Genomic DNA, 22736 nt, shown 5'->3' on the forward strand with positions numbered 1-22736 from the left:
TCCTCTGTTTCTTTTCTTAGTCCATCTAGCTAAAGGTTTGTGAATTTCGTTAATCTTTTCAGAGAACCAAGTTTTGGTTTCATTTATTTTCTCCATTCTCTATTTAATCTATCTCTGCTCTAATCTTTATTATTTCCTTCATTCTGCTAGCTTTGGATTTAGTTCGTTCTTCTTTTTCTAGGTGCTTAAGTTGTAAAGTTGTGTTTCACTTTCATTTATCTCTAAGAATTTCTAATTTCCCTTGTGCCTTCTTTGGTACGTTGGTTGTTTAAGAGGCAAGGCTAGGAAATCAAGTCACCAGAGCCTAGTGCAAGTTGCAGTTGTGGAGGAGGGGCCATTGGGCTGGAACTGGGATCATAGAAGGACACAGCTATGGCCAGTGACACAGCAGAGAAACAGGGAGAGCATGAAAAAATACCCTGTTCTCTCTCCCTCTCCAATTTCCTGCCGCTATTTTCACTGAATAATCCAACTGGAAAATAGAAAGTAAAGAGACCTGAGTAATCCAATCCACATTCAAGGAGCCATCACCCCAAAGCATAGAGCAGGGTGTAGATGTAGTAACTCTGGGGGGGTAATGGAGACTCACCACCTTGACCATGGTCATAGATCCAAGACTTCCAGCCCTGGTAGTACAGAGGTACTGTTTGAAGTCTGAGTGGTCAGATTTTCTTTCCCTCCCAGTTATTTTCCAGTGACACTCCTAACTGGAGGTGGCACACTGCAGCAGTCCACTCCTGGTTGGTACCTATATATTGTTCAGAACCATCTATAAACCAGGCTAAGTTTTTTCCTCCTCTGTCAGCTGGCCATAGGGAAATCCCAGTGATGCCATAGGTGTGGTTTGAGGGCAAGGCAGTAATGCAGGAGAACTACCTGCCGTGGGAGCCTGAGCCCCGTACTCATGCCTTTAGGAACGGCTCATGCTTGATGCTGTCTGTCTATCCCACACCACTTCCATTTGCTGCCAGACACCCTGACCCCTCTCTGGGCATTTTATTTCAATTCAAGTAAACCTCAAGCCCTGTGGATTTTATCTTAATATCTCTTCTGTTCATCCTCCTTGCACCATCTCCATTAACACTCCTGAGTTCAGGCCTTCTAGATGCTGAAACAGCCTCCACTCTATGTCCACACCTCTGGTCTGGCCTGTCAATACACACGTCATCCTATCAAGGACCTTTCTGCAGCCAATCTGACAGTGTCCTCTCTACCCAGTCTCCTCAGTGTAGAGGCCAGCCTCCTTAGCATGGCGCCCAGGGGTTTCCTGGTCTCGTCACTACTTACTTCTTTGGCTTCCTGTCTCATCACCTTTCCACCTGCAACTCCAAATTCCAGCCATATTGTAAAATTTTTGACTTCCTAAAAATGTGGTATATTCTCAATTCTAGGCCTTAGCTCACCTGTTTCCCTCTAGCTTAAAAGGGTTTCTCCTTCTTTGTCCTATTTTCCTTCAGATGCCAATTCATTCAAAATACATTTATTGAGCATTGACTATATGCCAGACACTGTGCTTAGAGGTCCCTTCCTCTAGGACACCTACCCTGATCTTCCAAGAATGGATTCAATGTTTTTCTTCTGTGCTTTCTGTAATATGTAATTATGCTTATTCCAGTGGGACTGCACCTCAAATCGTAATATACTTTCCAGCATTTGTCGGCTTGTCTTACTAGATTGTAAGCTTCTTGAAGGCACGAAATGTTCTTATTTAGTTTTGAAGACTCAAACCAGCACACCACATGGCACCTAGTAAGTACACACCAAAGATTTCGATAAGTGGATGAGCTAATGAATAAATGGGTAATTGGTTATGTTTTGATATCCCTAATGCTATGTTGGCTACATGCCAACAACATAAAAATATATAGGAATAATTAATATATGCCATCATTATAAGTAACACATACTCATTTAAAAATATATAAAAACAAAAATACCAGTAAAATTTAAACAATTTAAAATCACTGTCTTAGTAGGCCATGAAACAAATTTACCATAGTTCTGTATGTAAATTGCTTATAAATGTTTGTTAGTAGCCTATGATGAACAGCTTTCTGCATAAAGCTTTTTTATTTTTTTTAACTTAATTTATTTTGTGTGTGTGTGTGTGTGTGTGTGTGTACTCATGATTTATTGAGGGTGGGAAGGAAGGAAGGGAGGAAGGGAGGGAAGGAAGCAAGATAGGGATGGAGAAGTTGCTGCACGGGAATGTGGTGTTAAGTTCTGCTTTCAACCTGATCTGGAGGGGAGCTCTGGAGGGTAAGCTTAACTGCAGAGTCTGAAGCTTTTTAAAAAAAATATTTAAGGGCTTCCCTGGTGGCGCAGTGGTTGAGAGTCCGCCTGCCGATGCAGGGAACACGGGCTCGTGCCCCGGTCCGGGAGGATCCCACATGCTGTGGAGCGGCTGGGCCCGTGAGTCATGGCCGCTGAGCCTGCGCGTCCGGAGCCTGTGCTCTGCAACGGGAGAGGCCACAACAGTGAGAGGCCCGCGTACCACCACCAAAAAAAAAAAAAAAATATATATATATATATATATATTTAAGATTATCATTTTTGAAAGAATCCCAAAGAAGAAGTAAAAAAATGAATATTATAAAGCTAATGATGTTTCCAAAGATGTTTTACCAATGTTGCCAGTGTTTATTTTTATCACCGTAATGTAATAATGCTTTTTATTCCATTTCTTTTCATTTTCTTACTAGCAAAAATGCAGTTCAAAGCTTTTTGAGGTTGAAATCTTGACAGGTAATTATGCCTTTCTTCAAAATATGCCTTGATTCAAAATATCCTAAATTGTAAGCTGAGGGACCATTTGTCTGATCTAAGGAAGCAATTCTTCTGTTACGAAATAGAGCCCAACGTACTATTTAAATAAATTGTCAAGATTTAAAGTGATTTATGCAGTTCACTGATGTGTGAATGAGAAATTGATACAGTAAGTAAGCAAGGAAGTAATTTGAAAAGGGAAACATCTTCAAATACTTGATGAAACTATAAAAACCAACACCAGGAGCAGTGATTCTGGTAATAAGTTGGAGGATCGGACATGAAGAAATTCAGCAATTTCAAATTAACATGCTCTGAAAATTCAGGAGGGAGTTGCAGACATGCAGGTGGCATAAGAATTTTTCTCTTTTAAATCATTTCATTTTGGGACTTCATTGTAAGCAATGAAGTGAAATGGAGCATGATGGGAGAAGCCTGATGTTTTATCTTTCCTCCTCATCGATGCTATGATTTAGTGTTTTGGCGCTTGAACTACTCCTGCCTTATAGTAGAACAGAACCTGTCAAAGCTTCAAGCCTTTTCCTCTTAGAGGCATTCCTTCAAGCCTGTAATGCTCACCCTCGGGGCTCATGCTTGCTAAAATGCCCTATTACAGAAAAGCACTAATGGGTTTAAATGTCCATCTTCATGTGACTCCCTTACATAATATTAGTGTAAAGGAGAAAGAGAAAGTCTTGTCAGGAATCCTGGTTCCGATGACATGTCTGCCCTTTACTAACCATTATCCTGAAAAGGTCACAAACCTTCCTGGGATTCAGTTCTTCACTCATTAAATAAAGATAATAGTAATAATATTCACCAACTTCCTCCTGAGTTAAAATTGAGTGAGACTGACTGAGGTGAGACTTGAAGTACGCACTGGAAGGAGGTCTTGGGATCCCGATCTCCATCTCCTCTGCTTTCTCCTTCCATCCCTGACCTGGAACATCATTGCCTCTTGTCCCTTAGGGTATTTTTTCCACAGGCCTATTCTTTTTTTTTTAAATATTTATTATTTATTTGTTTATTTTTGCTGGTCTTAGTTGCGGCACGTGGGGTCTTCATTGTGGCATGCGGGATCTTTTACTTGCAGCATGCGGACTTCTTAGTTGCGGCATGCATGCGGGATCTAGTTCCCTGACCAGGGATTGAACCCAGGCCCCCTGCACTGGGAGCTCGGAGTCTTACCCACTGGACCACCAGAGAAGTCCCTCACAGGCCTATGCTAAGACATTAATAGATGAAGTCTTAAGAAGCAAAGTTATGGCTCTGGGGACATTTACAGAAGGTAATAGGGAAGTTTCACGACTATCTTTCTATGCCTTTAGGGTAGCAGGATGTAATGTGCGGCATTTCTAAAACCAGAGCCTGTGGACAGTTTTTTAAGTATGTATTTTCATTTCATATACTTAACATATATATATATATATATTTTTTTTTTTCTGAATCATCGACATGATTGTCTTAGGATTGCCACGTGATTTCACCTTCACCCCACCACCCTCCTGATGTGTGTATTTAGACTATTTTAATTAAGCTATTAAAGAAGAACAGGGATTGATCTATATGCAAATGGTATGTACAAGCCCATTAAAGGCAAAATGATGTTAGGGATACAGCCTGAGTGAAGGCTTCCTGGTGATTCGAATGTCAGGGGATTGAGCGTGTTACCGGTGTAACATAAGTGCGTGAACCCCAAAGCAGCTGTGTGGTAGCAGTCAGCACCATCTTCGTGCTGCCAACAGCAATTTCGTTTTCCAGCAAGACAGTATCATCCACCTCGTTAATTTGAATATTGGTTTTATACTTCTAGTGATATGTAACTTATAAATCCATTTTAATGTAAACATACAAAGCTTAGGTCAAGTTTTCTTTTTATACTTGAGCAACATAATATATTTACATCAACATTGGGGATCTGCAGTTTTTTTTTTTTTTTTTTTTTTTTTTGCTGTACGCAGGCCTCTCACTGTTGTGGCCTCTCCCGTTGCGGAGCACAGGCTCCGGACGCGCAGGCTCAGCGGCCATGGCTCACGGGCCCAGCCGCTCCGCGGCATGTGGGATCTTCCCGGACCGGGGCACGAACCCGTGTCCCCTGCATCAGCAGGCAGACTCTCAACCGCTGTGCCACCAGGGAAGCCCGATCTACAGTTTTTTAAAAGGGCTTTGTGCGTTACTCAACTTGGGAGAACCCTGGGGTCGTACAAAGAGCCTCAGCCCCAGAAGTCAGCTTGTCTAAGTTCTAGTCCTAACTTTAACATTAACCACCTGTAGGACTTTGGACTGGTCATCTCGTCATCTCCTCTCTGTATGCCTCAGTTTGCTCATCTGCGGAATGAAAGGTTTGATTATATGATCTTTAGATTCTTTGCCAGTTCTGAATTCTCTTCTTAAAAGGTCAAAGAGCCCTTATTTGGGAACACAGCCAGCCACTGGTTTGTGCTATTTGTTCCCTGGGGATAAAGCCTGGAGTCACTGTGACCCTAGCTGGAGACTGTCAAGATCACCACAAAGCTGCTTCTAGCTGCTCTGACCCCATGGAAGAGTAGAAAGGGGTCTCCTTAACTGTTGTTGGCTCAGACACAAGGCACACGCTTTGGATGTCCCTGCTGTATGACAGCGATTCCTTATGGGGCCTGGGGAAGGTGGTGTGTCATCAGAATCAGGGCTTCTCAATCCAGCGAACTTCATCTGGAGCCCCACCCCACCTGAGAACCAGGTGGAAATAGACCCCTGGAGCTGCTGGCAGTGGATCCAATCGTCTGGGGTGTGGCACAGAAAAATGGTTGGAAAGCAGCTGAGGAAGTTGTCCTTGGAACGTGCTTGATGTTTTTTAAAGATCCGCACAGGCAGAGGTACAGCTGCACTCAAGTCCTAGAGACTTTGGAAGATCAGGCTGCAGAATTCCAGAGGGATTAAAATCTAAACTACTTGAAAGTTTCTCCTAACTCTCTCCCTCTTCTCCCCACTCTCTTCCTCTCCAGTACCTTACTGAGCACCCACCCTGTGTCATTCTAGGGCTTTCACACAGATCATCTTGTGCTATCCTCACCACACGTCCAAAGGGCAAGTACTTTTATTATTTTATTCAGTGCACATTTTCACATCAGGACACAGGCACAGAGTTTCTAGTTGCCCATGTTCACCTGGGGAAGGTAAGCAGGGTACACATCCTTGGGTGGTTGGGCTCCGGGGCCGGGCTGTTAAACACTGTTGTCAGCACCAACACGAGGATAGGCAAAGGCTGGTGAGCACCCTGGACCGCTGACCCTGGGGCCGGCCTCATGGATATGAACAATTCAGCCCAACCATCACTTGTGGAACGAATAAACCAAAGAGGCCCTAGGCCAGGGTGCTGACTGCTGTCTGCGTTCTCCAGCGGGGAGCCGGGTCACGGCTGCCTGGGATCTGCCTTCTGCGACAGGGACAGGAGTGACCCCCAGCAGCCTGTTCCCAGGTAGGTGGGGCCCGAGTCGCAGCTCCGGCCCGGAAAGGACTGGGGCTCTGCGGGGCTGTTGCGGTGGTGTGGTGAGCTGGCCACAGGCCCACTAGCACCTGGCGCCTGCCTATCATCAGCGGCCCCCATGTCCTCCCGGAGCCGCCAAACACAAATGCTCACACTTGGGGAAGGGCGGCGGGAGGGAGGCTAGGACCCAAGGCCACAGAAACCATGGCAGCCCTGGTCCTGAGGCTCACATCCCAGTAAGGAAGTGAGAGAAATGGAAGGAAAAAGTTCAGAACATTTTTTTCTCCTCCTTCCCCTGTTGAAAGCTGTCGGTTGGATTCAACAAAATGCCAGCCACACCTGATAAAAACCTGCAAATGAAAATTTTTAAATGCAAGATCTAGGTTATTCCGGGGGAATGCCTGTTATGTCATGACATAATCGTGAAAGCTATTTAATTTGAAAAAGAAGAGAGATGTTTTTGCTTTTTGGTGGTTTTGTTTTTATTCATCAAAAACAAAACACCCCTAATATACCAGACTGTTAGTTTTAAAACAGAAGTCTGGAAACCCTGTCTTCCCCCCAGGAGACCTCCAAAGGTGACAGATACCTCCTCTCCCTTCATCCCAGCCAAGAGGAGAAGGAAGGAGGGGGGAACCTACTTCGGGAGGAGGGGGGAACCACTTCAGACCTGGTGTCAGGGTTTGTTTATCTTAGATTTACTGCTAGTACATGTTCATTTACATGTTCTGTAAGTGTAACCTTCTGGTTCCTGGCAGGGGTTCGCAAGCTGAATGAGCACCAAGTGGGGAATTAATACCAGCAGAGGCCAGTGGAGTGGTTTCCAACACTTGGTCAATCCCCTGAAGTCCTCTGTGCCTCTAGCTTTCCTTTCTTTCCTCTACAGTTGGCCCAGCTGTTGCTCAGTTTCCAGGCTCCTGTGATGTTTACACTCATGTTCTTTTTTTTTAATTTTTATTTATTTATTTATTTATTTATTTATTTATGGCTGTGTTGGGTCTTCGTTTCTGTGCGAGGGCTTTCTCTAGTTGCGGCGAGTGGGGGCCACTCTTCATCGCGGTGTACGGGCCTCTCACTGTCGCGGCCTCTCTTGTTGCAGAGCAGAAGCTCCAGATGCACAGGCTCAGTAGTGTGGCTCACAGGCTCAGTTGCTCCACGGCATGTGGGATCCTCCCAGACCAGGGCTCGAACCCGTGTTCCCTGCATTGGCAGGCAGATTCTCAACCACTGCGCCACCAGGGAAGCCCTAAACTCATGTTCTTAATGTCAGCAGACAGTCACAAATCCCTGTCAGGAAAGCTTTCCTCTACCCTTTTCTGAAAGGCTCCTCAAACTATTGCAAGATTATCTATCTATCCTCACAAGATATATTTTTTAATATATCCCACAAGCAAAGTTTTCTGTTTATGACAGGTCTGCAATAATAGTTGCACATACGTTGTAAAACATTATGCATTCTTAATGTAACATTAAAACACAAATTAGGGAATTCCCTGGTGGTCCAGTGATGGGGACTCCGTACTTTCACTGCCGAGGGTACAGGTTCAGTCCCTCGTTGGGGAACTAAGATCCTGCAACCCAGGCAGCGCAGCCTGAAAAAAAAAAAAAGCTGCCCATTCTTAACTACTCCCTGCATTAAGAAGAGTCAATCCTTCCCCTTGAATCTGGCCTGACTATAGCGACTCGCTTGGTGGAGTGCAGCAGAAATGACCTTCTGTGACTTCTGATGCAAGGGCAGAAGTGGGAACCATCTCTTCGAGCCCTGAGCCACATCCAAATACTCTGAGGTCTTCACACTTCAGAGACCCAGTGGACCAGCTCTGAGACTTCACGAGGATGCAGAGATGCACAGCCAGACCCCAGCTGTCCAGCCTGCAGCCATTTGTGTTTCCCCAGCTGTGGCTCCAGACATGGTGAGCAGGGAGGAGTCTTTTCTGATGTGCCCTCTAGAAATTCCTGACCTGCAAGATTATGAAAGATAAGAACAACGTGGTGGTTCCTTTAGGGCATGATTTTGGGGTTAGTTTGTTAGGTAGTAATAAATAATAGAAACTAAACCATTTCCCCATTGAAAAACATTTAGGTTGTGTCCACTTTTTCTCCATTGCAAACTATCCTGTGCAGGTACTATTTTTTTTAATATGTAAATTTCTCTAGGATAGATTCTCAGGTACAGAATTGCTGGATCAAAGAGCTATCCTTTCTCCATTTCTCTAGCCTGTGTTTTTGGGGTTTTTTTTAACATCTTTATTGGAGTATAATTGCTTTACAATGGTGTGTTAGTTTCTGCTTTATAACAAAGTGAATCAGTTATACATATACATATGTTCCCATATCTCTTCCCTCTTGCGTCTCCCTCCCTCGCACCCTCCCTATCCCACCCCTCTAGGTGGTCACAAACCACCAAGCTGATCTCCCTGTGTCTAGCCTGTGATTTGATAGGTGTTGGCAAGTTTCCCTCTAGAAAGAGTGTAGAAAAGTGGTCTTTTCCTTCACCTTCCCAAATGTTTTTGATGTCTCACTTCATCATCCTGTGTTTCATTTGCTTAAATCTAAATGGGAGAATAACCTGCCTTACAGGGTTTCAATCAAGAGATCAAGAGGGAAATCTGAATAACACCTTACAAACAAAATGTCATCTACTATGATATGGGACCTTGATCACTTGGGGATGAGACTCCTCTGACCTCATCTTCGTCCTTTTCCCGAGATAGCCTATGTAATCCTGTCTGCTCATTTCTCTCTCTCTCTCTTTTTTCATGCACACACGATATGAATACATGTGTGCCTTATATGTACATGCATATGTACAGATACATGCTATATGAGTGTTTACTATATCAACTTGAACATTTCTATGGGAACACTTATAAATACTTGAATCAAATAAATAATATTGTTAAAAATGACAGTAGAGGGAGTTCCCTGGTGGTCTAGTGGTTAGAATTTGGCGCTTTCACCACCATGACCCAGGTTCAATCCCTGGTCGAGGAACTGAGAATCCTTGAAGCCATGAGGTGTGGTCAAAAAAAAATTACAGTAGAAAATTAAAGCTGCAGTTGTGTTTGTCATGACATCTAGTGCTTCTGGGAATAAGCTAATCACCAGCTGGAAACAGGAAGAAATTTGACTTGTAATACAGAGTATAAAAGTGGATCCATTATAGGAAATTTGTACTACTTCTGGGGATGGGGCACACTAGATAGTATTTGTCCATACAGAAGAGCCCTAGAGTCTGAAGCAGAGTTCAGCATATTGTATACTACCCTTTCCACTGTATTTTGAGCAACAAGTGCATCGTTTAAATATATATACTTCTATGCTAGTGTTCTGCAATGAAAACACCCCAGGAACAATGCACTTACTGCTTCATTGCTGTTGTCTCTTCCACACCCTGCAGGGCCAGCTGGTGACTGCTGGATCTTTGCTGACCTCCCTTAGCTCCAGTTCTTCAATTCAGGAATAGTCCAGGCATTATTGTGTTGAATATCTACCCTTCTCTCCCTTCATTTGCCCTCACAGCAGCTGATTAGACATTCAGCCTTGTCCCAAATCTTTTCTGTGAGTGCCATGACCTACACTGCATCCCTTTAGCATCATGAATCACCAGTTGGTAAAAATATTTTAAGAAATTAAACATAATGTTTAGAAGAAAGTAGCATGATTATAGGTTTAGGAATATCTGCAGTAGAAGCACATTTGTGAGAGAAGATGCTTATATTTGGCCCTTGAAGGATGATATTTCGTGAAGAATTATCATCACAAAACTCAACAGGATAAACTTCATTTCTGAGATTTTTGGAATCAGCCTGGCCTGAAAAGGAGGAAGTGTGTTTTAGGTATACCAATTAAAACAAACAAACACCCTTATGCTTAGATGCAAAACTCATTGAAAAAAAAAAAGAAAAGGAAGAAAATAATTATTAGTAATTCTAACCATCTATGAATATTTTGGAAGTGTTTCCTTTGGTCAATAGGATGATACACTGTTTCATTCTTCTTAATTATATCATTTCTCCAAAGAGATAAATACTTTCTACAACATGAGAATTTTAACTCTTGACTTTGAGATAATTTTAGACTTTAGAAAAGCTGTAAAAGTATTACAGAATTCAGATATGGCCTTCATCCAGCTTCCCCTCATGTTATCATCTTACATAACTATATCATATACAACAATCAAAACTGGGAAATTAACTTTGGTACACTACTATCGTCTAAACTGTAGACCTTATTTGGATATCTATATTTTATTCTATAGTTCTCCCTTTTCTGACCCAAGATCCAATCCAGGCTCCCACATTGCATCTACTTGTCATGTCTCCCTCATTCCCAAAATGTAACATTTCCTCGGTCTTTCCTTGTCTTTTATGACTTCGACACTTTTTTTTTTTGACTTTGACACTTTTGAAGAGTACTCGTGAATTGTTTTGTAGGATGTCCATCAATTTGAATTTGTTTGATGTTTTCTCATAATTAGAATGTGGTTTTGCATTTCTGGCAAGAATATCACAAAAGAAATATTGTGTGCTTCTTGATATATTAGGAGTTTCATGGTGATGATGCTGACCTTGATCATTTGGTTAAGGGGGGATGTCTTCCAGGTTTCTCCACTGTAAAGTTAACAGCCGCCCTCCCCTCCCCCCATTAATAAATATCTTGGAGAGATGCCATGCAAATTTCTGTTTCTCCTCAGACTTGCACCCACTAATTTTAGCATCCATCCTTAGATTTTGCCTGCTATAGTCATTACTGTAGTATCCTTAATGATTTCTTTCCCCTCATTCTTTCTACATTTATTGATTGGAATTCTTCAGTAAGGTGGAGTTGTCTCTTCTCCCCTATTTATTTATTCAGTCATTTATTTATATCAATATGGACTCATGGGTATTTATTCTACAGGTTATGACCCAATACAATCATTATTTATTTTGTTGTTGAAATCTACAACATGATTTAAATGGCAGAACAGTATTCCAATTACACGTCTGTGCCATGAATTATTGATCCAGTTCTTCAATGTTGGACGTTCAGGTGGTTATTTGATACTATTTATGATGTTTGATATATATAAATCTTTGAGTTTTTATGTGTTTTCATAAATTAGATTTCTAACAGCGGAATTATTGATGTTTGAAAAGTTGTGAAAACTGGCAACATGTCAACACGAAAATCAGTCCACACACCTAACCCAGACTACCAGGCTGTGAGCAGAAAGAAGCGGTAGATGCCGCGGCTCACGAAGGCCCCTGCCGGCAGGGTCACTGAACACAGTTGTCAGTAACAATATTAACAATAAAGTTATTGATGTTGAGGAAGGGACTTCTGGTAGGGGCATGTCTATTTCCGTTAGGGCCTATATCCTTCGCCCTCTCTGTTTACATCCCAACCGGAAATACTTGTACCCCGTTTAAAGCCACGTCAGTCCTGGCCTCAGTCCCGCCCACGCGAGGGGAAGCGTTTCCGGGGTCAGGGTATTCCGGTTCACCCCGCCCCGCCGCCGGTGCAGTGCTGGAAGACCCGGTTCTCCCGGAAGTGCCCCGGACATCTCTCTGTCGGGGTTCCCACCTCCCCCCTGCTGCTGCGGGCCGCTGGGGCGGCGGCAATGGCGGAGGCGGCGCTGCTACTGCAGCCGGAGGCGGCGGCGGAGCGGGACGCTCGGGAGAAGCTGGCTCTTTGGGATGGGAGACCGGACACGACAGCGCCACTGACCGACCGGCAGACGGACTCGGTGCTGGAGTTGAAGGCGGCGGCCGAGGACCTGCCCGTACCCGCCGAGGTGAGGTGACGGGCGGGAGCTGGGCTGGGGTACTCCGCGGGCGCGCCGGCGGACCCCGACCTTGCAGACCCTTGGCCAGGGTCTCTCCTCTCCTCCCCATCACAGTGTCGGCTCCGGTGGGAGAGGCCCCTCACCTTCCCGGACTGTCAGGCCTTACGTTGTCCCAGACCGCCGACTCTCCCCTCCGGCGTGGGGACGGCTGCGGGGGCGTCCAGCGGCTGCTGGCCGCCGGCACCCAGCCCGCCCCCTGCGGCGTGGGGCGGTTGTTCGGGAGCCTTGCCCCGGGCATCTTGCCCCGGGTGTCCCTGGTGTTAGCGAGGCATAGTCCTGCTGCCCACCCTCTCCCGGAAGGGGAAGACACTGAACCCGAAGTGCTTTACTTCAGCGCAGCCTCCTGTTGGTATTTGTTTACCACCTTAATGAATAGCCCAGCTTCCTTTTTCCATAGGGGCCCTTGGGGAAACCAAAGTTGATTCCGGGTGACAGCTTCATTCATCGCACATTGAGCAATGAACTCTCGATCAAGTGCAGGTTGTGGGACATCCGATTTATATTTGACTTATAGCAAAGCAATAAAAATTTTTCTTTGAAAGCTGGGTCAGTACACTATTAGATAATGCTGGTTGTCGGTTTTAGTGTCAACGTTTTTAATCCTAATTGCCATTGGGATATTATCCCTGATACTGCTTGTGTGATTCAATTCAATTAGTTATAATAGCAAGAAGTACATTTTATGAGTAGTCAGATGTTTGACAGACTTCTTCTAGTTTTGAGGGCTAGGTTTAGGCGGTTATTATTTTATTAGCACTGATGGTTACTTTTGATGTTGGAAGCATTCTCTTTACACGGTTGTGTCCAAAGGCAGACTGAGTTTAGAGACTTAAACTTTTTCTGCCCTCACACTTCAGAGGTTAAGAACTTTGGTTTGAAAGTTCTCGCCACTTTTCGCCGTTGCACACTCTGCCATAAAGTACAGGTGTTCTTTCTTGGGTTTCTCTGTCCACCTCTAGGATTCTGTGCTGGAAGTGTGTTTGAAATAAATGAGGAAGCAGTTGGAAATTTGTTTTGGCGTGGCTATCAGAGTCTTTTATGCTCTGGGCAATAGAAGTTGTTTGCTCTATAAATATTTGTCTGTTTATAATTGATTAGGCCTCTCACCAAAGCAAGGTGCTTGGGCATCACAGTACCTGTGGTGAATGTATTCCATAAGCAAAGTAACCCATTTTATTTTTAATGTCTTGGGCCATAAAATATTACTATTCCCACTGAGCATGAAGGAAAGGGTTTGGAGTGAAGTAAAAGAGATCTCTTCATTTTCACCCCATTATTTGATATTTATGCAACATAATACCTACCATTAGCCCCATGCAGTCATTTAACATATATTATGTGCCTACCCGGGGCTAGGAATGGGGGAACAGAAAGATAAAAACAAGATTCCTAGCCTGAAGGAGCTGACATAATTATGGTGATTATGAGCATGTGAAAAAGAACAAAGAAGGTAAGTTCAGACAGTCATCCAGGATATAAGGAAAATCAAAGAGGATGGTATGACACCAGGGAATGAGGTGTGCCCTTTTAGATAAAGAGGGAAGGCCTTTCTAAGAAAGTAACCACCTAAGGCAAGAGCTCATGATGGAAAACAAGAAGCCAGTCTTGCAAAGACTAGAGAAATAACCTTCCAGCTGGAGGAAAAAGCAGTGCAAAGCCCTGGGTAGGGGATGAGCTTGCCAAGTTCAAGGGTTCAGTGAAGGTCTTCTGGTACATGCAGCCTTGGCATTGGATTGCTGTGAGAATGAAATACCAGCCTGTTATTTATCCATCCTGGAATCTTTGAGGGGGAATTTCTCATTGCTCTTCAGCTTTCGACAGCCCTCTTTTTCCTTTATATGTCTGGTGGGAAGACTTTGGAATTGAATTTTTTATCCGTTACCACTCTTTTAACACTGGCACTGAGAAAGAATGCCTCAATTTTTATTTGGTCTGACCAAAATAAAAACCTGTAAAGGGTTTTCTGTAGTGTTTCACAATTTTCAGGAGATAAGTTACATCCTGAGCAACTGGAACTGGGCAAGTTAGTTGAATAGCAAGAGGCCAGCTACCTCTGAGCAAATATCATGAAGCTGTTTATAGCTTTCCTTTTTATTTAGGAGAACTAGCCTTATATACCTTTTTATCTGGTGTTAGATAAGAAAATTTGCAGTAGAATATTAAGTAGACTGGTTTCTTGTAGCCAGGGCAAATTTTTTTAGTAGTGAGGGCCTTTTTCTTTCTGCTGAGTTTAGTAATTCTTGATAAAATGCTGAGATAATTTATCCTGAAATTTACCTGTAATTTACTGTTACAGTTGTTGTTTTCCTAAAGTTTGTGTGGCCTTAGACATGCTACTTAACTTCTCTGAACCTGTTTTCTTCTTTATAAAATGGGGATTATAATAGTACTTGCGTCACAGGGAGTTGTGAGAACTAAATGAAGTATATAAAGTGCACACAGCAAGCTACCTGCCAGTATTATATTATTCATGTGCTTTTCTCCCCAAATGATTATTACCTTAAAAGAATAGATTAGAATGTTACGACGCTGAGCTGGTACTGTGTAGGTGTCACTCAGACCAAAGGTAAGAAAAGAAGAGGTTAGGTGCCTGGAGGAAGATTCTGAGACTCCATCTATACCTCTTCAATGATTTGCTCCAAACAGAGTAGGTAACGTCAGGTTTCATTTAGGGAATGAATTTATTAGATTGATTACAGAAGTGATTTTCTCCAACCCAGAACTGTGCAAGAAGTAAAGTTTGGGAGAGAAAGGTATATTTGCTTGTTTTTTCCTGGAGCTGCTCAGCTGGTCAGGCAAGGCTTGATAGTTTATTGTAGTTAGTATTTAATATGTTAGTGTCCCCATTTGTGTAAGCTGTACAGTAGCTATCCAGGACCAACCAGGAGCCTAGGTCTCTGCTCTTCTCTTTCTGGTGGTAAATGTCTGCTCCATCTGGAAGCCAGGACAGTGCGAGTAAGCCAGAGGTATTCAGTCAACATCTCTTCAGGAGTGAAAGAGTAGTCAGAACAGGAAAGTTTGTGACACCAGCACACCCTTTTTTTAAAATAGTTCTACCATTTATATTATATTATTTTATTTTTTTAACATCTTTATTGGAGTATAATTGCTTTACAATGGTGTGTTAGTTTCTGCTGTATAACACGGTGAATCAGCTATGCATAAACATGTATCCCCATATCCCCTCCCTTTTGTGTCTCCCTATCCCACCCCTCTAGGCGGTCACAAAGCACCGAGCTGATCTCCCTGCAACACACCCTTCTTGATTTGCCATTCTCTTCCAGGTGCTTTGAGAAAAGAAGACAGCTGGGCAAATGTACCTAATGGGGGCATCTTCTCATAAGCTTTTATTTTTTTAATTTTTTTTTATTTTTATTCTGGCTACGCTGAGTGGCTTGCGGGATCTCATTTCTCCGACCAGGAATTAAACCCAGGCCATAGCAGTGAAAGCACCGAGTCCTAACCACTAGACCACAAGGGAACTCCCTCATAAGCTTTTAAAAAGCAGCTTAAAAAAAATTATTTATTCATTTTGGCTGTGCCAGGTCTTAGTTGTGGCATGCGAACTTCTTGGTTGTGGTATGTGAACTCTTAGTTGTGGCATGCATGTGGGATTTAGTTCCCCGACCAGGGATCGAACCCAGGCCCCCTGCATTGGGAGCTCGGAGTCTTACCCACTGGACCACCAGGGAAGTCCCCTGATTTCTGATAAGTCTGCTTTAATTCTTATTTTTGTTCCCCTGTATATAATGTATCTTTTTCTCTCTGACTGCCTTAAGGTTTTCTCTATGACTTTTGATTTTCTCTCTGAGTTTGAATGTGATGTGTCTAGGGGTGGTGTGTGTGTGTGCACACGCACACATGCATGTGCATTCTGCTTGGGATTTTCTGAGTTCAGAATTGTAGCATTGTGTCTTTCATTATTTTTGGAAACTTCTCAACTATTATCTCTTTAAATATTTCTTCTACCCTGTTCTCTCTCTCTCTTCTTATTTTGAGATTCAGATTACACATATATTAGATCATTTTATACCATCCCACAGTTCTTGGATGTTGTGTTCAGTTTTTATTTGTCCACTCTGTTTCTTCTTTATGTTTAATTTTGGGTGATTTTTATTGACCTGTCTTCAAGTTCACTGATTCTTTCCTTAGCTGTGTTGAGTGTACTGATGAGTCTATGGCAGGTATTCTTCACCTGTTACAATAATGGTTATTTCCAGCATTTCTGTTGGACATGTATAGTTTTTATCTTTCTGCTTAACTTCTGCATCTGTTCATTCATTTTATTTATATTTCATACCAGAGCCTTTGACATATTAGTCACAGTTATATAGTTCCAATATCCAGATCATCTCTTGAGTCTGGCTCTGTTGAGTGCTTCGTTTCTTGACAATGAGTTGGGTTATTTTCCTTGCTGTTTAATGTAACTTTTGGTCAAATACTGTACGTTGTATGCAGGACATTTGAGAATGAGGGAAATAGCGTGAATGCCTGGAAATGAATGCACTTACTCTGTTAGGTCATTAGTGTGGAGGTTTGGGTTAGTGGGCTAGATTTGTGTTTTGTTTTTGTTCTGGTTGCCTTTAGTTTACCACTGGCTTCAGACTTCTCTTTCATTACTTTTTGCCTAGCATTGGGGCTGGGCTACTGCAGGGTCTTCTTAACCTTCCTTCTCAACCCTCAGCTTTTGGTGTGCTGTGCGCCTGTGTCTCAGAGGGTGTCTGTGCTCTTGCCCCTCCCACAGGAGAGCATTGCTGGCGCTCTATAGCCTGGTGGTGGTAGGTGGGAGTTTTCTATCATCTGCGTCCAGTCTCAGTCTTAGGCAGGCCTTTGCCCCTGGGACTCAGGGGTGGAGTTTCTTACTGACTCTGCCCTCCTCCGGCAGTAGGAGACCTCTGATGTTCTGGGTCTTGGGTTCCTTCTTGCCTCTCCTCCAGGGGTAATGGTTGTTTTCTTTTCCCTTTCCCCGGCTGTAGTGTGTTCTCCCCTGTGCCCTAGGGTTGATCGCGCTTGCTGCCCTTTTTTCAGTGTCTTAAGATTTTGTTCCACTGGGGAGAAGGGTCTGGATGGGGCTTTGTGCCCCACTTTCCCCAGGCCCCTCCTCTTCTAAGCCTGCACCACCAGTCCTCATTCTTTCTCATGAGCACCTGGTGGAGGTCCGTGAAGACCATGTGAGTGGGTGCAAATTCCCCTTGTGTCTGTGACTTCCAAGCATTCTGTACTCACCCGTCCTGTACCATTTAGTAATTTGAAAGAAATTTTAGCCTAATTCTTACCTACTTGTGTGGCATTTGTCATCTCTTTTTCCATAATCTGCCACGGTAAGCCCGTGCTCTCACTCTGTCTCTGCCTGGAGATACCCATCTTTTTCTAGATTTTAAGCTACTTAGTTACTCTGGAACCTCAACTCTCTGATGGCTTCAAGAACCTGATTTTGTAGACTATTTGTCTTTTTCTTATTATTAAGGTGCAAGCAACACTCTGTCTAGCATTCTTTTAGCCTAGTCTCCATGTGCTTTCTGGTGTATTTTTCAAATCTGTACCTGATCCATGTCTCTCTCCCTTTTCCTCCTTAGGTATCAGGTAAACAGTGCTGATAGAATTATGTGTTTGAATTTTGTCATTATCTGTTCATATATAACTAAATTTTACTACTAATAAACTATAATTTTGTAAAGGTAACTTAGACGATTCTGTTCCCAAGAAGCAGTATAGATTCTGATTTGTAAATTTACTTACTGTAAAAAGGGAACCCTCCTACACTGTTGATGGGAATGTAAATTGGTGCAGACACTATGCAAAACAGTATGGGGGTTCCTTAAAAGACTAAAAATAGAGTTACCATTTGATCCAACAATCCCACTCCTGGGCATGTATCAGGAGAAAACTCTGCTTTGAAAAGATACATGCATCCCAACATTCAGAGCAGCTCTATTTACAATAGCCAAGACATGGAAGCAACCTAAGTGTCCATCGACAGAGGAATGGATAAAGAAGATGTGGCACATATATACAATTACTCAGCCATAAAAAAGAAGAAAATAATTCCATTTGCAGCAACATGGATGGACCTAGAGATTATCATACTAAGTCAGTCAGACAGAGAAAGAGAAATATCATATGATATCACTTATATGTGGAATCTAAAAAGTGGTACAAATACTTATTTACAAAACAGAAACAGACTCACAGACATAGAAAACAAACTTATGGTTACCAAAGGTGAAAGTGGGGGAGGGATAAATAAGGAGTTTGGGACTAATAGGTACAAACTACTATATATAAAATAGATAAACAACAAGGATTTACTGTGTAGCACAGGGAACTATATTCAATATCTTGTAATAACCTATAATGGAAAAGAATCTGAAAAAGAATATATATATATATATATATATACACACACACATATTTCTGAATCACTCTGCTGTACACAAGAAACTAACACAACATTGTAAATCAACTATACTTCAATAAAAATAAATAAATTAAAAGAAACAAATTTACTTTGTTACTGCTAATAAGTAGGAATAGTAATATGATAAATAGAAGCGGCTCCGGTTGATCGTGTGTATTATTTGGCAGGCATTACGCTAAACACACGTAGCATTGTCTCCGAGGAGACAGCTTGTTGTTGGTAACTCGCACAGAGCGTGAGCAGGTAGGCTTAGCTCAGCTCAGCTTCCTCTGTCCTCAGAACCTCTGGTGGCAGCACACAGTTGCTGGTGACACGTTAGAGTCAAGATAGATTCTCATCAGATTTCAGAAACTTAATTCTTCCTGCCCAACAGTCCTTTTCTCTTCAGGGATTGTGTCACCATTCAGGAAGAGTTTATGTTGAACAATGATGCCCTTAGTAAGACGTATCTCTGTACATCCAGGACCCTCCTGGGAGAAAGCAGATTGAGGACCTTTCTGAACACTTTTTTTCTGTCTGCAGCTTCCCAGTGGTCCAAGGAGCCTGTTTTCTTACACCTGTGTTTTCTTCATTTCACAATGGCCTCATGATACAGATAATGTAATTCCTGTTTTACAGAGAAGAAATAGAGATTTAGAAGCATTATGTGATTTGCCCATTGTAACACGCTTATTAAGTGAGCAGGGTTCAAACCAGGCCGCACTGTGATGTGCTTTACTGCGCCCGAAGGTGCAGCCCCACTTTAACCCAGACACAAAACTCCCTCCCTCCCTCGCTTCCTTCCTTCCTTCCTTCCTCCCTCCCTCCCTCCCTCCCTCCCTCCCTCTCTCCCTTCCCTCCGTCCCTCCCTTCCTCTTTCTCTCTCTCTCCCCTCTCCTTTCTTCCTTCCTCCCTCCCTCCCTCCCTTCCTCCCTCCCTCCCTCCCTTCCTCCCTTCCTCCCTCCTTCCCTCCCTCCCTCCCTTCCTCTTTCTCTCTCTCCCCCCTCCTTTCTTCCTTCCTTTCTTTCTTTTTCTCTTTCTTTCTCTCTCTCTTTTTGTGTGTCTCTCTCTTTCTTTTTGATGCTGCACTGCTCCCAGAATCTTAGTTCCCAGACCAGGGATCAAACCTGGGCCCACAGCAGTGAAAGCACTGACTCCTAACCACTGGACTGCCAGGGAATTCCCTCCCCCCATATTTAAAGTGTTGTATTTCTAAGTTAATGATGGTGCATTTTGCATCTAGCTTATTTTATTTTAGCTTTGAAGAGAAAATACTGTCTTCAGCTGAAATTTCTGTATCTAGAAAAATAGACAGGAGGCAATTTCCTAAGGCCTTTTATTGCTGGACCTTAGATGTCATGCCTTAAGGGCATAAACTGGGATTGAAACGAAATAATTCCACCCTTTTACCTTCCCCAGCATTCACACTCCCTTTCTTTTAAGTCCAAAAACAGCTTGTCTGTATGACCCTAGGTAAATGAACACCTGGAATAGCTTTAGTAATGGCAAACTAGACAGTATTGTAGGTCTGATGGCCTCAAGGTGAGCTCTTCTGAAGCTGATGGGAAATTCTGAAATTCTTTCTTTTCAGTTGTAATTTCAGAATTTGTCAGCAAGAAGACGTGGGTGAAGTGTGGCAACAGTGTAGAAATAGTAGAAGGGGATATAGTTGTTGGTAGTTGATTCTTGGGTACGATTTGTTTTCTGTTTTCTATTAATGAGGTGAGGCTTTTGTGTTGATAAAGGAGAGGGCCGGCTACTTTCATTAGCGTGCAGGTTTTGCCTTTGCCTTGGTGCTAGTTCCCAAGAAGTTCCAGTAGGAAAAAGTGTGTGGATTAGTACAGATTCACCACCAGTTTTCAAAAGGTAACTCAAAAACCATACTTTGCAGATGGTTGGGTATTGGTGTCAAGTTTATATTTTGAGACCAGCATTTAATATAGAGAGAACCGGGTTCTAAGTGTTAGTATCATATGGCGCTTGTTAACATCAGACGATTTAACAGAAAACATTTCTTTCTCTTTCAAAACACCTGAGGTGGAATATCAATCTTGAGTTAAGTTTAGAGAATTTTCAAGTTATTTGAATATCTTTGTGGCTCTTTTTTTTTCAAGCTCCCAATTGAAGACTTGTGCAATTTAACATCCCAGTCGCTGCCCATTGCACAGACTTCAGTAGTGCCTGAATCTACAGAAGACATTCTCTTGAAGGGATTCGCCTCCTTAGAAATGGAAGAAGAAAGAATTGAAACTGCACAGCAGGTGAATGGCGGCATTATTTCTAAGGATATTTGATTGTTTTAAATGTCTCAAGACAGAGGTCCTAATTAAACGTTGTGAACATTTGAAACTGTAGTTAAAGTCTTTCTAGGACATCTTTTTTTTTGGGGTGGGGCGGGGGGAGCTGGAGAAAGAAGGATATATTACTTGCACCAAGTAAGGAGAATACCAGTGATCTTTCCCAAAGCTGTTTCTATTTCTAGAACATTTTTGATTTTGTGTTAGTTGTGGTTATTTCTTAAGTGTTTTAAATGAACCTGTTGCCCAGTTTTATTTGCAGTACAGATAAAAATATGCTATTCCAAGTTTGGATAGACTCTTAGATTTATTAAGGTTTTGATATCTTATGCCCTTTAGACCTTCTCCCAGTACGTGTCTGTGTTAATGTGTCCCCCAACATGCATGTGCGTTGACACATGCACACATGCAGACCCCCCAACCGCACCCCTCACTGCTTGCTGCTAGGTAATTTCTTTCTTAAAAACCTCAATATGCTCTTTAGATGAACGCTTATAGTTATTTTTCTGAAATTTAGCATGTGAAATCTCTTGGTTTTTGCTTATTCCCAACTATAAACTTAAATGTACAGTAGTTTCTTCTGCTGCTTCCTCTGTCTCATCTTTCTGTCCTCTTAAGAATCAAAGCTGAGGAAGGACCTACTGTACAGTACAGAGAACTATACTCAATATTTTGTAATGACCTATAAGGGAAAAGAATCTGAAAAAGAACAGATACACACACACACACACACACACACACACACTCACACACACACACACATAAAACTGAATCACTTTGCCATGCACCTGAAACTAACACAACACTGTACATCAACCATACTTCAATTAAAAAAAAAGAAGAATCAGAGCTAAGGCATTTACCAAGTGAAACATAAAGCAAATGTGCTGAATTGCATATACACTAAGTCAGGGGTCCCCAACCCCCGGGCCATGGACCGGTAGTGGTCCGTGACCTGTTAGGAACCAGGCTGCACAGCAGGAAGTGAGCAGCGGGCGAGCGAAGCCTCATCTGTATTTACAGCCGCTCCCCATCGCTCACATTACCGCCTGAGCTCCACCTCCTGTCAGCATTATGGTGAGTTGTATAATTATTGCATTATATATTACAATGTAATAGTAATAGAAATAAAGTGCACAGTAAATGTAATGCACTTGAATCATCCCAAAACCATCCCCCCCTGCCCCCCACTGGGTCCATGGAAAAATTGTCTTCCATGAAACCGGGCCCTGGTGCCAAAAAGGTTGGGGACCTCTGCACTAAGTCAAGAGAGGCAGTGCTGCAAAGTGATGAAGAGCTCTAGCTCTAGAGTTAGACCAGCCTGGATCTGAAGGTCACCTCTATCACTTACCATCTTTGTGAGCTTAGGCAAATTACTTATCTCCTCAGATCTCTGTTTCCTAATGTGTAAAACAGAGATAATTATATACTTATAGGACTTTTATGAGAATTAAATTAGATAATGCATGTAAATGCAGTGTGTACCAGGCACACAATCAGTGTTCAGGAAACGAAAGCCAAGGTACTTGGCAAGAGTAGTATCTTGAGAGAATAAAGTATACCTTTGACTTCGAATCCCACTTGAGAATTATAGAAGATAATCTTGCACCATGTCTGTGAATTTACTTGGACTATTTGAAAAAAAAGAAAAAGATCTTCTGGATTAAATTTTCACTTGCATATCTCTCATCAAATTAAAAAAAGATCTAATACATTGTTATAATTTACATACAATAAAATGTACTCATTTTAAGTATACAACTTGATGGTAGGACCAGAATTCAAACCCAGGTTTGGCCGATGCAAAAGCTATGTTTTTAAACCACTCCTTTATATTATTTCTGAGCTTATATTCTCACAATTATTATTAGATAACATTAATATTTACCCAGAGCCCTATGTTACCTACTCAAATTTGGCAAACTAGCAGGTAGGCATTAGCTTCTTAGGAAGAAATGTTTATTTCTACATATTATCGTG

General features: G+C 42.5%; 1 protein-coding gene across 1 annotated transcript in view; it reads left to right on the forward strand.

Moving 5' to 3' along the window:
• The first annotated feature begins 11725 nt into the window (after positions 1–11725).
• COG3 (component of oligomeric golgi complex 3) overlaps positions 11726–22736 on the forward strand; it is a 57360-nt gene continuing 46349 nt past the window's right edge. The window contains exons 1-2 of the mRNA XM_082675528.1: positions 11726–12011; positions 20574–20720. Coding sequence (XP_082531654.1) covers positions 11838–12011; positions 20574–20720 — 321 coding nt within the window. The 5' untranslated portion in view covers positions 11726–11837. The remainder of the gene's footprint in view (positions 12012–20573; positions 20721–22736) is intronic.

The sequence above is a fragment of the Grampus griseus genome (genome assembly GCF_964374135.1).
Source record: "Grampus griseus genome assembly, chromosome: 18".
Taxonomy (NCBI): domain Eukaryota; kingdom Metazoa; phylum Chordata; class Mammalia; order Artiodactyla; family Delphinidae; genus Grampus; species Grampus griseus.